This window comes from Peromyscus maniculatus, chromosome 16, assembly GCF_049852395.1.
Source record: "Peromyscus maniculatus bairdii isolate BWxNUB_F1_BW_parent chromosome 16, HU_Pman_BW_mat_3.1, whole genome shotgun sequence".
NCBI classification, from domain to species: Eukaryota; Metazoa; Chordata; class Mammalia; order Rodentia; family Cricetidae; genus Peromyscus; species Peromyscus maniculatus.
This window is the reverse complement of record NC_134867.1, coordinates 45,726,615-45,748,474: the sequence shown is the minus strand read 5'-3', so window position 1 is coordinate 45,748,474 and position 21,860 is coordinate 45,726,615. Positions and strand designations below refer to the sequence as shown.

The following is a 21,860-nucleotide window of genomic DNA, read 5'->3' as shown; positions in this document are numbered from 1 at the left end:
TTTGTAAGCAATATAAGTCTCTGTGTTTACTTGGTTGGGTCTGAGCGGCTGTGGGACTGGCGGGTAAGAGAGATTTGTCCTGACTGTGGGCAAGGCAGGAAAACTCTAGCTACAGTGGACGGTAGCATCCTTCTAGGGAAGGGAGGTTGGATGGAACAAAAGAGGAGAAGGAGGAAGCTAGCACACATATGCTTCATCCTCTCTGCTTCCTGACTGCTGGGAAGTGAGTGGCTTTGCTCTGCAGCATCCTTCAACAAGCACCTGGCCCTCACCACCACCCAGCAGCACAGAGCAAGACAACTACGGACAGAAACCTCTCACGTCCTTATGTTTGATTCTCTCTGGTGTTTGTCACAGTCACGTGAAAAAGACGAGCAATGCAACTGTAACACTACAAGTTGATGGAAATGGTGAGTGCTTAGCAACAGGGAGGTGCTTGCATAAAACACACAGGCCATCAGATTGTCTGCAACCTCCGAGAATCAATGGAGTATTATAATCTCTACTGACGTCAAGGTACATTCAAGGAACTTTTGAATAAAAAAATATAGCTTCCAAGGAATATGCATGCACATGCCCAAGTTTTGAGAGAGAAAAAAGTGTATTCTTCATATTTATGTGTCAAGACAAGCCTGAGTTGGGTTATCTAGGAATGAGGTTAGCAAATGCAAGAATTACGCTTTTTTCTTTTTTATCTAATACATATCTGTCCTGGTTGAACTTATAATTTTAGCAATGTATCTAATGGTGGGCCAAAGGTACATGTATAGAGCTCATCTGGTCTAGATAAGTGGAGGGTAGCTGTTTTATTCACATACAAGGTGAACTGTTGGTTGTTAGGTAATAAATGAGTTAGCTATTGTCACATGATGTTAACAAGTGTTTTCAATTAGTTTCCTAATTGCTACCTATCAGTTAGCTTAAGGAGGGACACCCTACATACTTAGAGATTCACTATTATGCTGGTATGGGCCTGAGCGAAAGAGCTAATCTTCAGACTTGGCTTTTCACCAAAGGACATGGCACCTCTTTGCTCAGAGCCACTGGTTTCCTGTCTTGTTCCAAGAAAGTAATGGCCTCAGGACCCTGTTGTCAATGTTAACCTCGTTCCTTGTTCATTGCTGAGGAAACATGCATCTGCCCTTGACTCTGGGCCTACTCTGTTGTTCTTTTTGCAGGGAAGTTCTCCCCTTAGTTACCCCCAGGACCCCCTCCTCACTTCTCTGGGGACTTCATCTGATGTCACTCTCTCAGCAGGGTCTGCTTTCCTCATCTTAATGGTGATCTTTTCACCTTCACCCTAATGGACTGTCCTCCTCCACGGGTTTTTTGTTTTCACAATATCATAGTCTTTATGATCTCTCTTCCCTGACAATGACTCTTTGCCTGACCAAACTCTACTCTAGCCCAACTCACTCTCTCTCTCTCTCTCTCTCTCTCTCTCTCTCTCCCCCCCCCCCCCCCCCGCCTCTTTTTTTCCTTTGGTTTTCTTAGCTTTTGAGACATGGTCTCTTGCGACCTGTGCAGATTTAGAACTTTATATGTAGCCCAGGCTGGCCTTGAACTCATGATCCTCCTACCTTAGCCTTCAGAGCAGGGATTACAGTTGTGTATTACTATTCCTGCTTTGACATCTCTTTTTGGCTAGGCTTCAGCCCCTGCTGGTAAAGAACTGAGTAAAACCTGACAGCTCAAGGCTACATCCCTCAGGTAACCCATAACCCTCTTAAAAATGGCTGCCCTGAGAAGCTTGGGGTTTCAAATAATTTACCTTGTCCAACACTGGAAGAGTCCCAATCTTTAGTAAGAGTCGCACATCCCAGGCTCTACAGAAGGGTAATGACTTGACTGTCATAGGTACCAGGAGAACAAACAAACAAAACAAAAAGCAATTAAAGCCATGTACAGTGGGTCACTATTGTACTCCTAGCGTTAGGGGCAGATGCCCCACACCATGGAGCTTCCTGCTGTAGGGAAGACTCTCTGATGGACAGAGAACTCAAGCCCTGAGGAAAAATGAGCTTCAAAAGAAACAAAAGACCTCACTGCATGAAAAGCTCCACTGAGGGGCTGGAGAGGTGGTCTAGCCATTAAGAATGTGCATTGGTTTTACAAGGACCCGAGTTCAGTTCCCAGCACCCATGGCAGGCAGCTCACAACCTCCTGGAACTCCCGCTTCAGGGAAACTGTAGAAGTAACCAACCGTCTTATTAAATAAGAAACACAGAAACAATGTAAAAGAGAAAGCCGAGAAGTCAGAGCTCAGAGCTAAAATCTCACCCTTCCTCCTGCTGTCCCAGCTTCGCGAAAAGAGACCTACTTCCTGTCGGTTCGTTTTTTTTAAAGTATGTTGTTCTGCCTTCTCATTGGTTGTAAACCCAAACACATGACTGCCTCGTCACTGTCTGAATGTACAGCCCCCTAGGTCTTAAAGGCATATGTCTCCAATGCTGGCTGTATCCCTGAACACACAGAGATCTTATGGGATTAAAGGCGTGTGCCACCACCGCCACACTCTTGCTATGGCTCTAATAGCTCTGACCCTGAACACACAGATATCTATGGGATTAAAGGCGTGTGCCACCACCGCCACACTCTTGCTATGGCTCTAATAGCTCTGACTCCCAGACAACTTTATTTATTAACATAAAATCAAAATAATAATTCAGTACAATTAGATTATCACCACATTTCCCCTTTTCTATTTTAATAAAAAGAAAAAGAAAGCAAAAGGTTATAACTAACAAAAGAAAAACTATATACAAAAGTACAATAACTATATACAATATATACAAGTAATAAATACCTAAACAGGTATTTGACAAATCAGAGAAAATAATTCCATTATCTATCCTATTTTGGTAATTCCAAGATGTATCTAATGTACTTTCTATCCTAATTAATGTTCAACTATAACTAACTAATCTTCAACCATAACTAACTAATCTTCAACTCCCTCAGAGACCCAAGAAGGGAATAATATTAGCTAACAAAAATAAAAACAGGAAGTGCATGCAAGCAACTTCCAAAAAATTTTGTGAGTTGACAGAAACAGCCAGCTGCCTGGGCAGTCACCTGAGGTTTCTCCGCAGTGTTGGGGCATCATCTTCAGCCTATAGGCTTAGTATATCTGACAGACTCATTTGTGAAGTAGGATGTACACAAGGTCAACAGTTCAACCTCACATTGGGTGAGAGCAGTCCACGTACCAGAAACATCTGAATTCCACTAGTGTCCTGTCATGATTCAGGATTTTAAATTCTGGAAATTGTTGACAGTTTTTTAATTCAGCTGTCCATTCTTCTTGGCTGTGTATATATGGCTTCATCTCAGCATCCCCTTCTTCTCCACATCCCTCTATTAAATGCCAGTCTACTTTTGAGAGGCATGAGCTTTCAGCTGCTGTTCCATTGTACAACAGAATCCATCGGCCCTCTGCCTGTTAAGCTGCCTTCGAAGAAAAGGGCACCGTACCTTTTCCGGATGCGAAGGCCACTTCAGGGATGGGGCCATATTGTCCTGGCCTCAGAAGATGCCTTTTGATAAAGCCATAACCACACTTGTTTTGGCAAGAATCAGTAGTCCCTTGTTTCGTGATCTGTCTGTCCATTTTGTCCTGTTGATTCGAGGATACTTTGTTGTCCAGTGGCTAACTTTTGCCAGAATGAAAGTTGACGCCATATGCAGTTTCTTCAATGCCCATATTTTCTCTAAAGTAGATTGGTACTGCCAGAAGCTGACATGTCTCAAAAAAGAAAAATTTTCTAAGTTATTAAAACATTTTAAATGCCATATTCTGTAGATCTCTGAAGGGTTTGAAGATGACCTGTCTAAAACATCTCTGCTCAATTTTTAAAACATATCTAATATGACTACAAGTTCTATGATAATGTCTAACTACTAGCTTTCATTTCTTTATATCCTAATAGTTGATAATAATAACATTCAAGGATCAGAAATTTGCATTACATTGTTAAATGGATGGAATAAATACAATTAGAAATATACATATAGCATTTTCTAACAATATCAGTTTCAAATTTGTGTACAATATAAAACAATTCAATCCAATGTAAAGTATTTAAAACTAGTAATTGTCTTTTTCTTTTCTTTCTTTCTCTTTTTTTTTTAAACAAGAACTTTAAATCTAATCTCCTTTGCTTAGCCTTTTTCCTAACCCTTGACAATAACTTGTAACCAACCCCCCTAAATACTGAAAATTATCCCAGACCCAAAACCCATTAAAAAGACCAAAAAACCACCCGCCCCACACCACCTCTTTGGGAATGTGGGCGTCGTATTCTTAAAATTGCTTCCTGCTGGGTATGGGCGAAGTTGTCTTTACATGCTGCTTTGTAGCTAGAGTTTTCCTGCTTTGCCCACAGTCAGGACAAATCTTTGTCACCCACCAGTCCCACAGCCGCTCAGACCCAACCAAGTAAACACAGAGACTTATATTGCTTACAAACTGTATGGCCGTGGCAGGCTTCTTGCTAACTGTTCTTTTATCTTAAATTAACCATTTCCATAAATCTATACCTTGCCACGTGGCTGGTGGCTTACCGGCGTCTTCACATGCTGCTGGTCATGGCGGCGGCTGCAGTGTCTCTCTGCCTCAGCCTTCCGCTTCCCAGAATTCTCCTCTCTCCTTGTCCCACCTACTTCCTGCCTGGCCACTGGCCAATCAGTGTTTTATTTATTGACCAATCAGAGCAATTTGACATACAGACCGTCCCACAGCAGGAAACTGGTGACTTTGTCTGGCCTTTGTGGGAACCAGCATTCACTCAACACAGACCTGCACAGACATATCCATGTAGTTTTTTAAAACAGTCTGTGAGAAAGAATAAAGGAACCCTAGCTGGAGAAAATTGATAGTGTGACCAAGTCCGTAAACACTTGGCAAGTGCTGTGGCTCAGTACTACTGTCACGCAAGTCTTCCTAAAGCTCAGTTGCTTTCACTCCAAACCAACACCTGCTGTGTGTCTAGTACCACCTGTAAGCTTACAGGGTGCGACACAGAACCTTGTGTTACTGCAGGTTAGGGTTTCGGTGTGAAATGAAGAGCCCTGGCTCATGTGTTGGGAGCTTGAGTCCCAGCTGGTGGTGTTATTTTGCAGCCTGGTGGACTAGCTTGGGGGAAAGCATGAAGCATGGGCTTAGCATGTTGAAGGCTCAGGACCGGATCTTTAAAAACATGGTAGAGAACTTGGCTAGGAATTCCATCGGATGCAAACCAAAGGTGTCTGTTGTTAGTTCTACAGGTTTTCTTAGGTGATCATGGGGCTGCTAACTATCGATTGCAAATTCTTCCCCTTTACACACACACACACACACACACACACACACACACACACACACACACACGCACAAACATGTTTAGTTATGGCATCACCATTTCAGGTGACTACAAGCACCTCCAGATATAATCCTGCACTTCTAAGAAATGCTTTACAATGCTATGAATGGGGGCCCATGGAGATGACAAAGACCCTCCTCTCAACCAGCGCATTGAAAGAGAGGAGAGAGAACCTATGCTCACATGAAAAGTTAGACTTCTGCTTTAGGATAACATAGCTTTTCAATGTGTTAATAAACTGCCACATAATTGATACCCTCAGAAAGCCAAAGTGCTCAACTTGGAGTTCTAACTTGTTCCCTTATTGTATTCATCGGGTCAGGACATTCCCAGTGATGTTATAATATCAACCACTGTCTCACTTGGGGTTTTTATTGCTGTACAGAGATGTCATGACCACAGCAACTCTTATAAAGGAGAACATTTAGTTGGGGCTGGCTTACAGGTTCAGAGGTTTAGTTCACTGTCATCATGGCAGGTCATGATAGCATGCAGTCAGGCATGGTAATAGAGAAGCAGCTGAGAGCTCTACATTTGATCTGCAGGCAGCAGAAGGAGTCTGTCCACACTGGGCGGAGCTTGAGCAACTGAGACCTCAAACCCCACCCCCACAGGGACACACTTCCTCCAACAAGGCCACACCTCCTAATAGTGTGGGGGGGGGGCATTTTCTTTCAAACCATCACAACCACAGTCAACAAAAGGAACCCTATCTTCTTATTTCAGCCTCAAAGCACATCTGTCAAAATCCTCATTATTCTCCCTGCCACCAACATTCTAATGCTAAGGTGCGTTCCAGTTTTGCCTTCCTTAGAAGCAGTTCCCATGTCCAACTCACCAAGGCACGGGTTCCCAAGCCTCTCCTCCGCCGCCCCCCCCCCCCACTGCTCCATTTCTATTATCTCATCCCCAGCTGTAAACATCAATAACCTTAACCTCAACCTCCTTCTGGATTGCCTAATTTTAGTATTAGGGTTTTTGTTCATGGTTCCTGGCTTATGCCTCCCTCTCTAGAGCAGGTCATAAACATCTGAAGTCAGAGTCAGCCCCTCACCAGGTCTTTCCAGGCAGACACTGCTGTTCGAGACTGGGGAGCCTGGTACTAGAAAGTTCACTTTGAAGAAAGGCCTTGGAGTTCAGGGAGCATGTGATCTAACCATAAAGAAATATTCCAACCTGCCATTGTCTGATAATAGGTCACAAAACACTCATCTTTGCAAAGGGGTGCTACTCCATATCTTGAGGGAGGAATACTGCCAGGATGCTGGAGCAGACAGACCTCTTTGGATTCCCCTTCTATCAGCCTTGGACACGCAATGCAATCTTCATAGACCCCGACAACACATGGTACAGAGGCTTCTGATGGAGTAACTCATGGCAGCTTACAGGAACACAAATGAAAACTCATCCCCACAGAGGAGAGTGGTACACTCTGACTCCAGAGACAGAAGGACCTGTGCCCCGGGCTCTTCCAGACCTTGTCCTACATATCTTTCACGTAGCTATCCATTTGTGGCCCTCAAAATATCCTTTGTAAAGAACTCTGGAAGTAATTATAGTGTTTCCCCAAATCCAACAAGTCATGCTCATAAATTGAATCCAAGGACAATGGCATGGACTACACCCCCCACCCAACTCCTATCTGGCCAGCCAGAAGTGCTAAGTACCTAGTTTCATGACTGGATCTGAGGGGGTTTAGTCTTGGGGACTAATTCGTGGGTTATCTCCAGGTGAGCAGTGTTAGATAGAAGTGAGTTGAACTAGAAGATACATACTTGGTGGATTACTTCTTGGAGGGGACAGATCCCTCATCTTTTAGAGTCATAGAAATCTACTATGTTGGCTGTGGTATGACAACACAAGAATATGAATTATTTTTTTCTCCCAGTAGAATTGATGGTTTTGTTGTTGTTGTTGTTGTTGTTGTTGTTGTTTTTTAAAGACTCCTTTAAAGTAGCTGACAGGCTCACATGTTCATGAAAATCCATCTGGGAGTACTGCTTCCATCAAAGTGTAACCCATGGGCCAACAGCAGGAGACAGCTTGGAAGCCCATTAGAAACTTCCCAAGTTCAATTCCCACACTAAACCTGTTAGGTTTCAAAAAGACTCCAGGTGCCTCATAAGCACGGTCATGTGTCAGAAGGCTGTTTTATATGACTGTCACTGGTTCCCAGGTGAACTTGAGGTGGGACATCTGGTAGACAAACACAGTTGACTGGAATAGTCCACTGACACAATGAAGCATCATTCCAGGGCTCATCTAGCAGAAGACGCTACGGTAGTGGTGGCGTTTTTCTGACATGGCTAATTAGGACCCTCATTTCTCATCCTCTGTGGTGAGCCTAGAGCCAGTTGCCTATTAACAGAGCAGCTGACTAGGCATCATGATGCCTAGCTATAATCCGAGAACTTGGAAGGCCAACTCACAAGGATCACCAGTTGAAGTCCAGGGATACAAAAGAAGATCCTACCTCAAAAACAAAACTGAAATCCAGGTATGGTGACTTGTATCTATAATCCCACTTATTTCAGAGGTAGAGGCACAAGGATCAGGAATTCAAGTTCTCCCAGGACTACACAGTGAGTTTGAGGCCAACTGGGACTACACGAGACTTTTTTTAAACCCCAAATCCAAACCCAGCAAACAGAGGTAAACAACGAAAGCCCAGAGCTGCCAGGCGCCAACGGTTGAAGCCTTCATTTAGTATCAAGTGCTGTCTTGGGGAGGAACAAGAGGCAGCTGAATCATACTGAGAAAGCCCCCTCCCACTCCCCATCAGTACTCTAACATAAGCCAGGCCCCAAAACATGAGCATCAAGAGGTATTTGGGAGGAAGAAGAAGTCTCGAAGAGCTACTGTTCAAGGAGGTTCCTGAAGCAGGAGAAGCAAGACCAAGGAGTCAGGTAGCCTGCGAGGGAGTGGCGGGGTGGGGACACTCCCAGGCACAGCCTGATAGACAAGGCAGATTTTTTTTCAGCACCAGAGGGCTCAGAACGCTTCTTTCTCTTGAAACTGCTTGGCAGTTGCAGGCTCCCTCTGGAATGTTCCCGTTCTTGGACAAACCTTCCTAGTTTCTCCACTGACCAAGGCCCCAGAGTGTTCTGAGCTGCCAGCCCTCCGGGGGTTCCTCAGCTGCCCAAGGAACAGCCCTTCCAGTGAATGCCCTCAAATCTTGATCTGGGTCACCATGTGTGACCTCGTGCCAACTCCAATCCTTGTTGAGATGTATCTGATCGAACGAAGCCAGAGGAATGTCATTTCACTGCCTAGACAGGTCCTTGAAGTCACGTCACCATCGGGAGGATGTGGTTCCCAGAGGGCGAAGGTCTTAATCAGCCTTACTTACATGTGGCTCCATCTGGAGAAAGGCACAGGCTTGAACCCCTGTCTGATACCCCTAAAGTAATATGGAGGCCTTGAAAAATGCCTTTGAGAGCTACTCTAAATGGAAATAGAATGTAAATGGTGCCATGGCAACAGGTACCAAACAGGCTAGGATGGGGCTACTGGGAAGAACATTATATCCTTCAGGGAGGGAAAATATTGGGCTTCATGACAGATGCTCTGGGATATTTCTCAAACCATAAAATTTGACTCTTATGACCCAAAGGGTGGCTCTGGTCTGTACCTCTGCCAGTGACATCTATCACCCTTCCTATTCTTATCTCGTTGTCCTGTTGGATACTTCCGTTCTTGTTTGCATCCTCAAACCTCCAACTGGACCCAATGTGTGAAGGAATATCCACGGTGCCATAAAGACATGTTTGTATCCTAACCGTTTTCTTAGTCTACTCTTTTTCTTTTTTCTCACCTTGACAGACGTCTGACTTTTCTCAGTGACATCTACGCCTCCAGGAGGCCAGGGATTCCTCCCTTCCCCAGCCTTCTGGAGTGAAACAATGAAGGTTGCTCATGTGCTTTTGGTTCTTCCAGCTGCCATCCAAGAGCTGACCTCTCTGTAACCACTTGGGATACATCACCAACACATGTCCCACATCGAAACACAGGTTGTGGCAAGAGAGCTGGGCTGTCTGGCTCTGGCTGCTTTTAGAACTGGAATCCAAGATCCCCAGTGAGTCTCAATGCTAATTTGGAATTGAAGACAGGTAAATTTAGCTTTGACAGTAGCACGTATATAGCGAGGCAGAAAACTCTGTGGTGGATGGATAGATGGATGGATGGATGGATGGATGGATGGATGGATGGATGGATGGATAATACAGATAGTATCATGGGATAAATGTCTATATCCCTTACAATCCAAATGTTGAAACTCTGCTCTCTCATGCAATGGTATCAGGAAGTGAGGTATTTGAGAGGTAACTGGGATTAGAGGAACTCAGGAGTGTGTCGCGCCAATGAATGGGATTAGCAACCATAAAGAAAGTCTTATTTCATCTCTCTGCCACGTAAGGATATATTAAGAAGGCAGCCATCCACAAATCAGGAAGCAGGCCCTTACACAATGGTATTTGTAAAACCTTACGATTATGGCATCATTGTCGTTTGGATGTGGTGTCCAGGAGCTGTTTCTGTGAGGGGTGGCAGATATGTACTCAGGTACACATGAGCCAAAGGTGTGCACTTTGAGGTCAGGAGGAGGTGAGTCTGGGTCCACTGCTTCCCTGCTACCCAAGGGATATGGGTGTCCTGATCCACCTTTTAAAACCAAGGCTCCTTATCTAAAGCGGTTGCTGTGTCGATGAAGCCCGTGGTGTGTGCAGACAGATCAGGACTGCAGTAACCACAGTGTGCTGCCTTCTGACCCGCCTTGCCCACACTTGCTGGGGATGTCTTTCTGTATGCTGTGAAATGTGTTGCTCTGATTGATGGATAAATAAAATGCTGATTGGCCAGTAGCCAGGCAGGAAGTATAGTGTAGGCGGGATGAGCAGAGAGGAGAATTCTGGGAAGTGGAAGGCTGAGTCAGGAGATGCTGCCAGCCACTGCTGTCGCCATGAGAAGCAAGATGTGTAGGCAGAACTGGGAAAAGGTACCAAGCCACGTGGCTAAACATAAGTAAGAATTGTGGGTTAATTTAAGTGTAAGATCTAGCTAGCAAGAAGCCTGAGCCATGAGGCCAAACAGTTTTAATTAATATAAGCGTCTGTGTGTTTATTTGGGTCTGAGCGGCTGCGAGTCAGGTGGGACCAGGAAAACTCCAGCTACACTCACTCTTGGATCTGGTACCAGCTCAGCATTCCCAGGAGCCTGAAGAGTCCCTATGCCTGGGATTCCATCTCCACTGCCCTCAGGTGAGACAGAGAGTCATTTCTTCCTCTCCACAAACTTTCCCCTGTGACTGTGGCCCAGGGAGCCTTCTGTAATGGGCCGCTCCCCTGGAAGCTCTCGTGAGTTCATGAGCAGCTCAGAAAAAGCAAATATAAACCTCTACTTGGTTATATTTTCATTTTAGAACATTTGGGGATCAAGTTTTTACCTGTTCCTATATACATACGATAAGCACTTTAGGTGTTATTGGCTGATAGTTTGATATCAAACGAAATGACTTCCAAGTCACACCCAATCTGCTGAGACAATGATATTGGACTTCCTGGCCTCCAAAACTATGAGAAGTAAATCTCTGTTGTTTTAATAGTCTATGGCATTTTTATTAGAGCAAATATATGCACTAAAATAACTTGGTGAGTGGATAGATGGATGGAGAGAAGAGAGAGAGAGAGAGAGAGAGAGAGAGAGAGAGAGAGAGAGAGAGAGAGAGAGATGCAGAAATACAAGATAATGGGGAGAGTGTCCTCCTTAGCAATTCCTGCCTCTAGGCCTTCAACACAGGAACTGCTCTTGAATCCTTATATATGCAGCTGAGGAGGGGGAGGAGACTGAATGATGTGACAGACCTGGCTATCCAAATAACTGTTGTTACTATGAAACAGTCCTGCCAAGACACAGGAAGATATTCCCACCGCGTGGCCATAACCCCTGCCCTTTCTGCAATGCCTCCTTAACTCTTCCTTGGGGGCAGTAATGGATGTCTCTCAAAGGTAGTTACAGTGAATTATAGCCTATGTAAGGGAATGAAAACAGCTGTCAGGTTGGGCTGATAGTTCAGTTGGTAAAGTGTCTGTCTTGCAAGCACAGGGACCTGAGGTCTAGAGGCAGAACTCATATTAAAAAAAAAAAAAAAAAAAAAAAAAAAAAAAAAAGTCATCTAGGCATGGTGGTATACCTAGAATTTCAGCACTGAGGTAGGCAAATATGAGTGGATCTCTAGGGCTCATTGGCCAGCCAATCTAACCTAATTGAAGAGATCCAGGCCAATGAGAGACTGTCTCAAAGATAAGATGGACAGGGCCATTGAGGTAACTCAGAAGGTAAAGGCACTTGCTGCCGAACCTGATGACCTGAGCTCAGTCCCCAAGACCCACATGGTTGAAGGAGAGAGCCAATTCCTACAAGTTGTCCTATGGCCTCTATACATGTGCCACAGTCTACACACACACACACACACACACACACACACACACACACACACACTCCAAAAAAGACATATATACACATACACACTCACACAAATACACACTCTCTCCAAAAAAGACACACATACACACACACTCTCCAAAAAAGACACACACACACACACACACACAAACACACACTCTCTCCAAAAAGACACACATACATACACACACATTCTCCAAAAAAAGACACACACACACACACACACACACACACACACACACACACACACACACAGAAAGTGAGAGATCACACTTCATCAGTCATAAATTTTCTCAGGCAAAGCAGTGTGTTGGACAGTACTGGATGTCAAATACTGTTGTGACCAGTAATATTATAATTGCAATAAGCATGGAACCCTCTGATATACCAACTATGAAAGACAGTATTCACATATTACATATTAAATCAAGCTGAAATCTGCATCCTCATCACCATGTCTTTCTGCCAGCCCAGTCTTCTGGAGCAGAAACCCAGAATCTGTGGTGTCCAGTAGGTTGAGGAAGAAGAGCATAGAACACCTTGATTATTGATGTTTAGGCTACTTAGATGATTATTCAAGAGATGTTACACCCTTGAGGAAGACAAGTCTAACATTCAGGTAGAGAAAATACACACAAACACTGAAGAAAATCGGGACAACATTCACTTGGTTCACAACAATACATGATGTATCACACATGCTCTTCAGGTATATGAGCCACTGATCCAAAGCAAAACCCTGCCAGTGCCTTCGACATTCTTGACCCACAGTCAAGAGGTCTAAAGGGCACATTGCCATTTTCGGAAGTCTTAAGATTCTTCCTGTTAAGGCAGATACGCAAGGGTTCATTTTCTTTTCTTCTTTTTCAAGGCTTTACAGAGGCACTGAGAAACTTGCAAAGTAAGGTGTATAAATGTCAAGATTTAGCTAGCTGGTCACAAAGTGAGTTAGGCTCGCAACTGTTCTAAGGCAAGTCAACGCAGCCTGCTTCCTCGTGCAGATCTCAGCTAGTGTGATCAAAGATTATGACTCATCCCCTGAAGCTGCCTCAGTGTTTTCTGTTTTTTGTTGTTTTTTTTCCCCCTGAGCCTGGCTGTAACTGAAAGTACACTTGAACTTTGAGACGCGCTATGGTTCTTACACATGAATTGTGCTCATAACTCCAAGCCTGAGCAGTCTTCAGTTAAAAGAATGGATCTAATTAGTGATCCCGGAGGAGTACTGTCCTGAAAATATTGCTAGAATTTGACGTGTTGGATGTACCTTAAAACGGACAGCCAGTTGACTGAGGACTTGAAAGATGTTTTTGGCAGAAGAGCTTCTGATTTGAATGTGTGTGTGTGTGTGTTTGTGAGTGGGGAAAGTATGTGTTTATGTGTATTCATGTGTATGTGTAAAGTGTGTGTATGTATGTATTCATGCATGTGTACGTGTGTGTGTGTGTGTGTGTGTGTGTGTGTGTGTGTGTGTATTCATGTGTGTGAATGTGAGTGCACATGGGCTAAGGACACAAGTGGAGATCAGAAAACAAGCTCTGTTGGTGTTGGTGCTATCCTTGTGAGTTTGTGACAGAGTTCTGTTGTAGTGCACTGCATGTGCCAGGCTATGGCCTGCACACTTCCGGTCATCTCTTGTTTCTATCTCCCATCGCCAAGCAGGAGATGACACTCCAGCAGTTGTCATGATGTGTCCAGCTCTTGCACAGATTCTAGAATTTTCCCCGGGTCCCCACCCTTGCAGGCCAAAAACTTTTACTCACTGAACCACTGCCTCAGTCCAAAAGAGCTGCTCATCCCCCATGCTCTCGTTTGCTCGCTCGCGTGGTATTTTTTAGTTTTCAAGTATGATGTAGTTTTCTCCTTTCTCATGGGGTGTCTGTGAGCTGTTTCTATGAGGGAATAGCAGATACTCAGGCAAACACGAGCCAAAGGGTATGCACTTTGGAGTCAGGAAGATGTGGGTCTGTGTCGCTCCCATACTCCCCTGCCACCCATGGGGGCATGAATGTCCTCCACCACCTTTTAAAACCAAGGCTCCTTATCTAAAGCGGTTGCTGTGACGATGAAGCCCGTGGTGTGTGCAGACAGATCAGGACTGCAGTAGCCACAGTGTGCTGCCTTCTGACCCTCCTGGCACTGGAGGAGGCACACTCTTGGATCTGGTGCCAGCTCAGCATTCCTAGGAGCTGGTAGAGTCCCTATGTCTGGGATTCCATCTCCACTGTCCTCAGGTGAGACAGAGTCATTACTTCCTCTCTACAAACTTTCTCCTGTGGTTGTGGCCCAGTGAGTTTTATGAAATGGGCCCCTCCCCTGGAAGCTCTAGTGAGTTCCTGAGCAGCTCTTGAAAAAGCAAATGAAATCCTCTGCTTGAGTCTTTTCATTTTAGAACATTTGGTAATTCAAAACTTCAACTTCCTCGTGTGTGTGTGTGTGTGTGTGTGTGTGTGTGTGTGTACACCTGTGTGTGTGTGTGTGTGTGTGTGCACTTTAAGCTTTCTGACAAACGTTTGATGTTAAAAGAACTGACCTAGTTAATCCATTTATCAATGCCTTAGATATCTAGCAGGCACTTGTATGTATTGTATGCACCAGGTCCTATCCTACCAAGAACACAAAAATAAGAAAAGCCTGACTTCTGTTTGTCATGGTCTCATGGTGTCTTCTGTTCAGGCACACTAAGCAACCTTTCAATAAAAGTATGCCAAATGACACACTTTACCCAGAACCTTAAAGTTCAAGGTCTCTGTTCTCACCTTTCACCCCCACAATCATCCAGTAAGCAAGGTGTTGCTCTTACTAATCATTTCCAGGTCAGCTATAAGGAAGTCAAGTACAGGGAAGGGAAGTAACGTGACCAAGATCACAGAGAAGATAACCATGATCCCATGTCTCCTTTACCTGTACTCTTCCACTGTTGACAGGGCCCCTCCTGGGACATGAAGAAACACGTTCAGAATGTATTTCCATCCGACTCACACATGCCATACGCAGGCCACTTGCAGTGTGCGCCCATGAGCAGCCAGACACAGCCCCCTCAGACTCTGGCACTGGCCTCCCTGCTACATCCTTCTTTTTCGGTGTTTGTTGATGTTTGTTCGTTTGTGTTGTTTGCGTCGAGCAAAACCAAGTAGAGTCTCATCATGCCAGTTGCTTCAGGCCTTAATGCGCTGTTCCTTTTCCTAAACACTCCCTTCCTGTATGTGCCCAGCTCTATCTTTAGGTTCTGCTTTCTGCAGAATGGAAGAGAGAGAAAGCGTGCGTGTGTGCGTGCGTGAGAGCGCAGGTATCGCAGTCTCAGGGAGGCTCTTCTTGAGGACCTTCCTGGAGCTAATTTCACAGCTGGCCACAGGGCCCTGATCATAGCTCATACTTTTCTAAAATTGTGCCATGTTTAGCTTATTGTCCTCTTTCCCCCACTAGACCACGGGTCCCTTAGAGAGGTGTCTCTGCTGCCTCTGTGTTTGGCACATTAGTTTTTACCTGATTAGATAAATAAATGAGACACCAAGGTATGCTCCCATGCCCTAAAGCACCTCTTGCAGCAGGTAGGGCCCAGAATGAATGTCCAGCTCCACACCAGTCTCTGAACTGGTGCAGCTAGACCCCCTGGTGGAAGGCACCTGGCATGTAAATGACAATCACTACCAGGTAACATTTCTATCGCCCATAATGCATGATACATGGATTTGATCCCTAGAGAAACACTGTCTCTGGCTGCCATCCATACCCTTTCTGAAGAGCCTTTGTGTTTCAGAGTCCTGCATCCAAGACTGCAGAATCATATCTGCTTGCTACCATGTGCCCTGTGCCTAGAATAGTACCTGGCACCCAGTGGCACCAGGAAATACTGGCTGAATGAAAGGCTGAATGAATGGATGGGCAACACATGTGCTTGGTTCCGGTTAAGTGGACACATTGCCAGCGTGAGTCCTGGTCCCTCTGCAACCAGCTTGGAATTGGATGGGTGTCTCACAAGGGGAGCTAGTCCACAGGCTTCACAGTGACCTGTGATCTATAGCCTGCTTTAAAACGAAGCTTCACAAAGTAGGACCTTTCTTAAGAATTTGAGCCGGATGCCGGGCGGTGGTGGCGCACGCCTTTAATCCCAGCACTCGGGAGGCAGAGCCAGGCGGATCTCTGTGAGTTCGAGGCCAGCCTGGTCTACAAAGTGAGTTCCAGGAAAGGTGCAAAGCTACACAGAGAAACCCGGGTGTCTCAAAAAAAGAATTTGAACAAAGAATTCTTCCTCAGGCAAGCACAGACTCAAGAGCTCGCAGAAGGAAGAGTCTGGGTGTCGCAGGGGTGGGTAGAGTGCCCGTGGCTGTGTGTTACAGCGGTGGAGGGAGAAAGCCCCAAGTGAGGGCGGGAAAGGGCTCAAACTAGAGAGGAAGAAAGCCTGCCAGCAGAAAGGCAAGCAGAAGCTGTGGGCCTGCTGAGGTCATGCCAGCCTTAAGAAAGTGGCAGAGAAAGAGGAACCGGTTGCTTAAATTCTTGACAGCTTTCTTGTTGTGGACCCGGGTCAAGTGCATCCTAACTGAAGAGGGACCACCTTACTCACAGATGAAGCAGGTTTTTAAAACATGCTACTTCTGGGACTCCCTGAGCTCACCCAGTGCTTGTGTGAGAAGATGGAAGTCACATTTTCCGGCTGGGCAATCATTTTCTGGCCTAGCTGTAAAGATGAGAGCATTTTCCTTTCTTACTGTGAGGATAGGATGGGCACATCTGTCTACACCAGATACCTAGACTGACAAGGGCAGAAGGTGGGCTGGATTTGAGTCTTTTAGAACCTGTTGCACCCAGCCTGTTTTTACATCGTCCAAACTGGCCTAGCTTTGCCAGTCAGCTAGCCTTGCTGTTTGTTCTGTGACCAGGCAAAGACAGAAAGTAAACGTAAGGCTTGATGCCCACTGCTTGGCAAAAACACAAACCCTCTGCACTCTGAATTATACAAATGTCAAGTTAGCAGGTGTCCTTGGTTGCTGGTCTAGAGCACCTCCATCCAGCCCAGAGACCATCACCACGTTTTGGACAAGACTGAGTCACGCGTCCAAAATAATATCTGCCCCTCACACAGCTTAGCCAAGACTTGCTGGATGCTAAGGACAGGAATATAACCTGGACAGCATCCTGGCAGCCTCTGATTAGTGAACAGTCCTATAAGAAAAGCATATCAGAAACAGGCCACTTCAGAAAAGCTCTGAGTGAGGAACAAGGCTGGTATAAAAGTTAATAGAAACCGTGAGTGCCAACCATGAGAACTTCATTTCAAGATCCCACTTCTGAAGATTGTTTTATTTACCAAAACATTAGATTTTAGAAGTCTAGAGCTTTGATCAACCCCCAAAGCCCTGTGAGTTAAAAAACAGATAAACAAAAAGATAAAAATCAGTCTAAGCTCTTAGGATTCTAAAGCAACCCCTGTTTGATTTTTAAAGACTACTTTTTTGAAAATACTGGGGTTTTTTTTACCCATTTTGTATGGATTTTCAATTAACTATAGACAAATAACTACATAATTATCTTGCTGACAAAATGCATGTGTTTTATGTGGAAAAATTAGCTCCTGAATCCAAAAGTCAAATAAAAGCCCCTAAACTACGAGGTATTTTTCTTTAGAAAAGCTGGTAATAACCCAGGGCAATGAGAGGAGCAGGGTCTCTTAGGATGTCTCTATACACTGCTGGCACCAAGCCAACCTTTAAAAATGATTGGCCTTGAATGACCCTGATTGCAGCAGTTGGCAATTTTAGGGGCTGAGTCTCAAGGACGGACAGGAAGCTAGGGCGGGAGATGGGTGAAAGCCGGAGAGGGTGGTCGTTCGTCTTGGAGTAGGCATTGTCTGGTAACCCAAGAAGAAAGTCCCTCTTTCCCTCTTCTTCTCCTCTCTATGGTATGGCCAAAGATGATCTCTCTCCTTGCTTGATGTTCATCCAACATCAAGGACTAACACCAGGGAATTAACTCTTTACAGTGTACAAAAGGATTGATTATTCCACAGCAATTAGAAATGGTTCTGCCAGGTGGTGGTGGTGGTGGCGGCGGCGGCGGCGGCGGCGGCGGCGGCGGCGGCGGCGGCGGCGGCGGCGGCGGCGGCGGCGGCGGCGGCGGCGGCGGCGCACGCCTTTAATCACTTGGGAGGCAGAGCCATGTGGATCTCTGTGAGTTCGAGGCCAGGTTGGTCTGCAGAGTGAGATCCAGGACAGGCACCAAAACTACACAAAGAAACCCTGTCTTTAAAAAAAAAAAAAGAAAGAAAAAGAAAAAGAAAAAAAAAGTGGTCCTATAGGAAGAACTCTTTGACAACTAGCTGAATCAGGACTGGACGCCAGGGAAAAAATGCTTTGGGAGGGTGCAGTAGAGGGGTGGATAAGAGATAAGGGAGCAGGCATGGGTGCTTCAAGCTTCCACTTCCTCAGGCCAACTCTGGTCACAGTATTCCAATACTACACAGCCAAAAGAAGGCATGTCTCATGGTAGGCTACACCTTAGAGTACCCTGATGCCCCCAATGCCAATCATAGCAGAATCCCTGAGATGGACCCACCCAGAAACTGTTTAATTGTTGTTTTCCATTTCCCCAAATGATCCTATGTATAGCCAAGATTGAAACTTGGTGTCTGAAAGAAAGACTTATTAGAATTTAAAATAAGAGAGAGAGAGAGAGAGAGAGAGAGAGAGAGAGAGAGAGAGAGAGAGAGAGAGAGAGAGAGAGAGCGCCTGGGCATCTTTCAGCATGTAGACTCAGATTAAGTAGGTCTGCCTGGGGAGGGACTGAGATTAGGAGCAGAGGTTGGGTCTGGGAAAGAGACATAGGACCTAATCTCTAGATATTGCCTCTGAGCATGCCCAGAATTTCCAGCCATGGCCTTGAAGTTGGGCTACTTCAGCATCAGGCCAAGGACCGTTGTCATAAAGAGAGTCATCTTCTCATTGTGCTCCTGAGTTAACTTGGGCATCCCAGCCTGCTCAGAGGTGGTGGCTGTCATGGGAAATGCTCTGCATGTCATATCCATGAGGGACTGGTTTATTCTTTGTCCTTCTGATTCAAAGAAAGGTGAGGTCATAACTACATCTAGCCTGTTCTTAGAGACCTGTCTTAGTTTGGGTTTCTATTGCTGTGAAGAGAGACACCATGACCACAGCAACTCTTACAGAAGAAAACATTTAATGGAGGCTGGCTTACAGTTTCAGAGGTTTAGTCCATTACTGCCGTAGTGGAGAATAAGGTGGCATGCGGTCAAGCATGGTGCGGGAGAAGGAGCTGAGAGTTCCACATCTTGGTCTGCAGGCAGCAGGAGACTGTCACACCAGGTCTAACTTGAGCATGTAAGACCTCAAAGCCTGCCCTCACAGTCACACGCTTCCTCCAACAAAGCCACACCTACTCCAACAAAGCCACACCTCCTAATAGTGCCACTTCCTACTGGCCAAGCATTCAAACACATGAGCCAACAGGCCATACCTATTCAAACCACCACAAGACCCAAAGCTCAGTTCTGAAAGAGGAATACAGCTGTGAGGCAGGGGACTTCCTAATATCCAATTATATGGACACAGGAAAACCAGATTCCTTGAAGATTAATAGATGATCCTGAAACTGTCACGCGGTGTATGTACATACATACATACACGCACATTGAAAGTTCTTACTGTTCTCCTGCATGCAGCTTTAATTCCTATCTTTAAAAAGAAAAACTTGGAACACAGTTACCAACTAAACTAATATTCACTTGTCTCTTTGGGTCACTGGAATGGTTAATCCTTTAATCTTTTAAAAAGTCAATCAGGAATATCTACAGCTCCAATTCTGTTTGGCCCCAAAGCAGACAGCAAGATGGTTTTCCACTCAACACTTTTCACAAAATACATTCACAGGAAGAATTTGTCAATGAATTCTTTGTGGTGGCCATCTCACGACCTGAGCTTAATGATTCTGACAGCCTTTATCCAAGGTGAGCTTCCATATCAGATCAGAAACACCACCGATGCTTCCTGAACACACTGGGTAGCAGGTATCAGGAATAGAAAACAGTTTAGGTGGCGAAACAGAGTTAGGTAGCTGAAGAAGAGACAGACGCACAGAAATGTCCTCTTTTCAAGCTAGAAGTGAGGTTGTCATGGAAAGAAGGCTCAGTGGGTAAGGGTACTGGACATCAAGCCTGAGGATTTGGATTTAATCGCCAAGGCCCTGCAAATTGTCCTCTGACTTCTACATGCACTCCGAGGTGTGCCTGCATGTGCACATACACACATAAATAAACGGAGGGTGGGAGGTCAAGAAAAGCATGACCCTGGAGCTCAGAAAAGGCACAGGGAGCCGCGGTGGGGGGTGGGGGTGGGGGTGGGGCAGGGGGTGCAGCTTGCTTCAGCAAGCGCTTTCTTGAAGCTGGTCATGCTCATGTCTTCCATGTCTAGTCTCCCAGCTCCGTGCAGCCTTCACAGGTTGAAAATTATAAAGCAACCCTTGTAAACTGGGCACACCGGCAGGACTAAAACACAAAAGTTCTCCAGTTCTTAGGAGATTTAAATAATGACTTAATCCACCTAATGTCTCCACATGATATACCACACTATCGTTCCATATTAGCCACTGAGGTGCGAGAGACAAAGTTAAGCCATTAGTCCTCCATCACACAGCACAGCCTGGGCAGCATCAGGCCTCAGTGAAGTCCCTGATGTTTTTGTTTGTTTGTTTTTTTGTTTTTTGTTCTGGCCTCGGGGAGGACACAAGGTAGAGGTTTGCACTACAGGCTCCAGGCTTTCCAGAGAACAGTGAAGCAATACACACACAGCCAGCCAAGCCAAGGTCTCATTAACACCTCTATGGGTTTTCACAGTCAGGGAAACTCGAATTCCAGGTCCTCTCACCAGCAAGCCCGCTAAGAAATCTCTGTTTCAGAAGCAGGAGTGAGTAGTTGCCAGAGCTTCCAAGCCCTGTACTAACCCTAGCCCCTGAAGTGAGGGGACCACACCCTTCAGAGGGACCACAGTCACACCGTAGACCGGTTAATCCAAGAACCAAATTAGCCCAAGAACCAAAGCCAACACCGGTGGGTGCCGCCTGGCGCCGCACAGCGGAGAGGGAGTCCAGGGGAACCCGCGGAAACCCAGCCGCGCTGCACCCGCGCAGCAGAGAGGCGCACCCACTTGGACGCACCCGCCGGTCGCCTGCCCCCTCAGCCGAGGGACACCAAGCTTCTGCAGCCCAGCTGGAGGCGGCGATGTGGGGACAGCAGCTTTCGCCCTTGCTCTCAACCCCCCGCCCCCCACGGCTGCCCGCGGGCGCCCAGGGACGATAGCCACACGGGCGACTGCCACCTGCCCTTGGCTAGCCCTCCCTGGGCCACCCCCAGACCATCCCGCGCCACCCTTACCTGAGCCGGAGATGTGGACCCGGAGCGGGCGGCCCCTGCTCGAGGCGGACGACAGGTCGCTCTGGGAGCGGCCGCGGGGACTTGGGTCCCCGGGCAGCCAGCGCAGGGCAGGCGCTGGCGGGCTGGGAGCCTCGGGCTCGGGGTCCAGCTCCGCCGCTGCCACCGCCTCCTGGCTGGCTGGCTGGTCCGGGGACATCGCAGGGCTCCTGCCGGCTTCCGCCATCGGCCCTAGGCGCCGGGAGGGAGCGAGCTCAGGCAGGGTGGGGCCGGCGCAGAGGGCTGCGCTGTCCTCTGCAGCCCCGCGTGGAGCCCCCGGCCGGCTGGCAGGGCGGGGAGGCGGCCGCAAGCAGCGGTGCGCAGCGCGGGAGGAGGAAGAGCACAGAAAAGTTTGCACAGGAAGGAGCCGCCTACAGCCGGCTCTCGCTCCCGCCGGTGACAGCCACGGGCCCCGAGCCTGCTGCCCTCAATGCCCGGGAACCTGCCCGGCTGCTCCACCCCCGCGCCCCCCCACCCCCAAGACGCGGCCCCTCCACCGGAAGACAGGGGTCTGTAGCTGTTGGCCCAGCCAGGCTCACCCAGCCGGGTCTCAGAGAAGTGGAGTTTAAGCTGCAGTGGAGCTGAGATGCAAGGTCAGGGTTAACAGCAAGGTTTGCACTCAG

General features: G+C 46.6%; 1 protein-coding gene across 6 annotated transcripts in view; it reads right to left on the bottom strand.

Moving 5' to 3' along the window:
- Positions 1 to 21,504, bottom strand: part of Phactr2 (phosphatase and actin regulator 2) — a 270,721-nt gene extending 249,217 nt beyond the window's left edge. For 5 of the 6 annotated variants that reach the window (XM_076552740.1, XM_076552736.1, XM_076552728.1 and 2 more), the window contains exon 1: positions 21,202 to 21,439. In XM_076552740.1, the coding sequence (XP_076408855.1) occupies positions 21,202 to 21,424 (223 nt within the window). In that variant the 5' untranslated portion in view covers positions 21,425 to 21,439. Of the gene's footprint in view, positions 1 to 21,201 lie in introns of all 6 variants that reach the window. The other variant, XM_076552729.1, reaches the window with a different exon arrangement.
- Between the last annotated feature and the right edge of the window lie 356 nt (positions 21,505 to 21,860).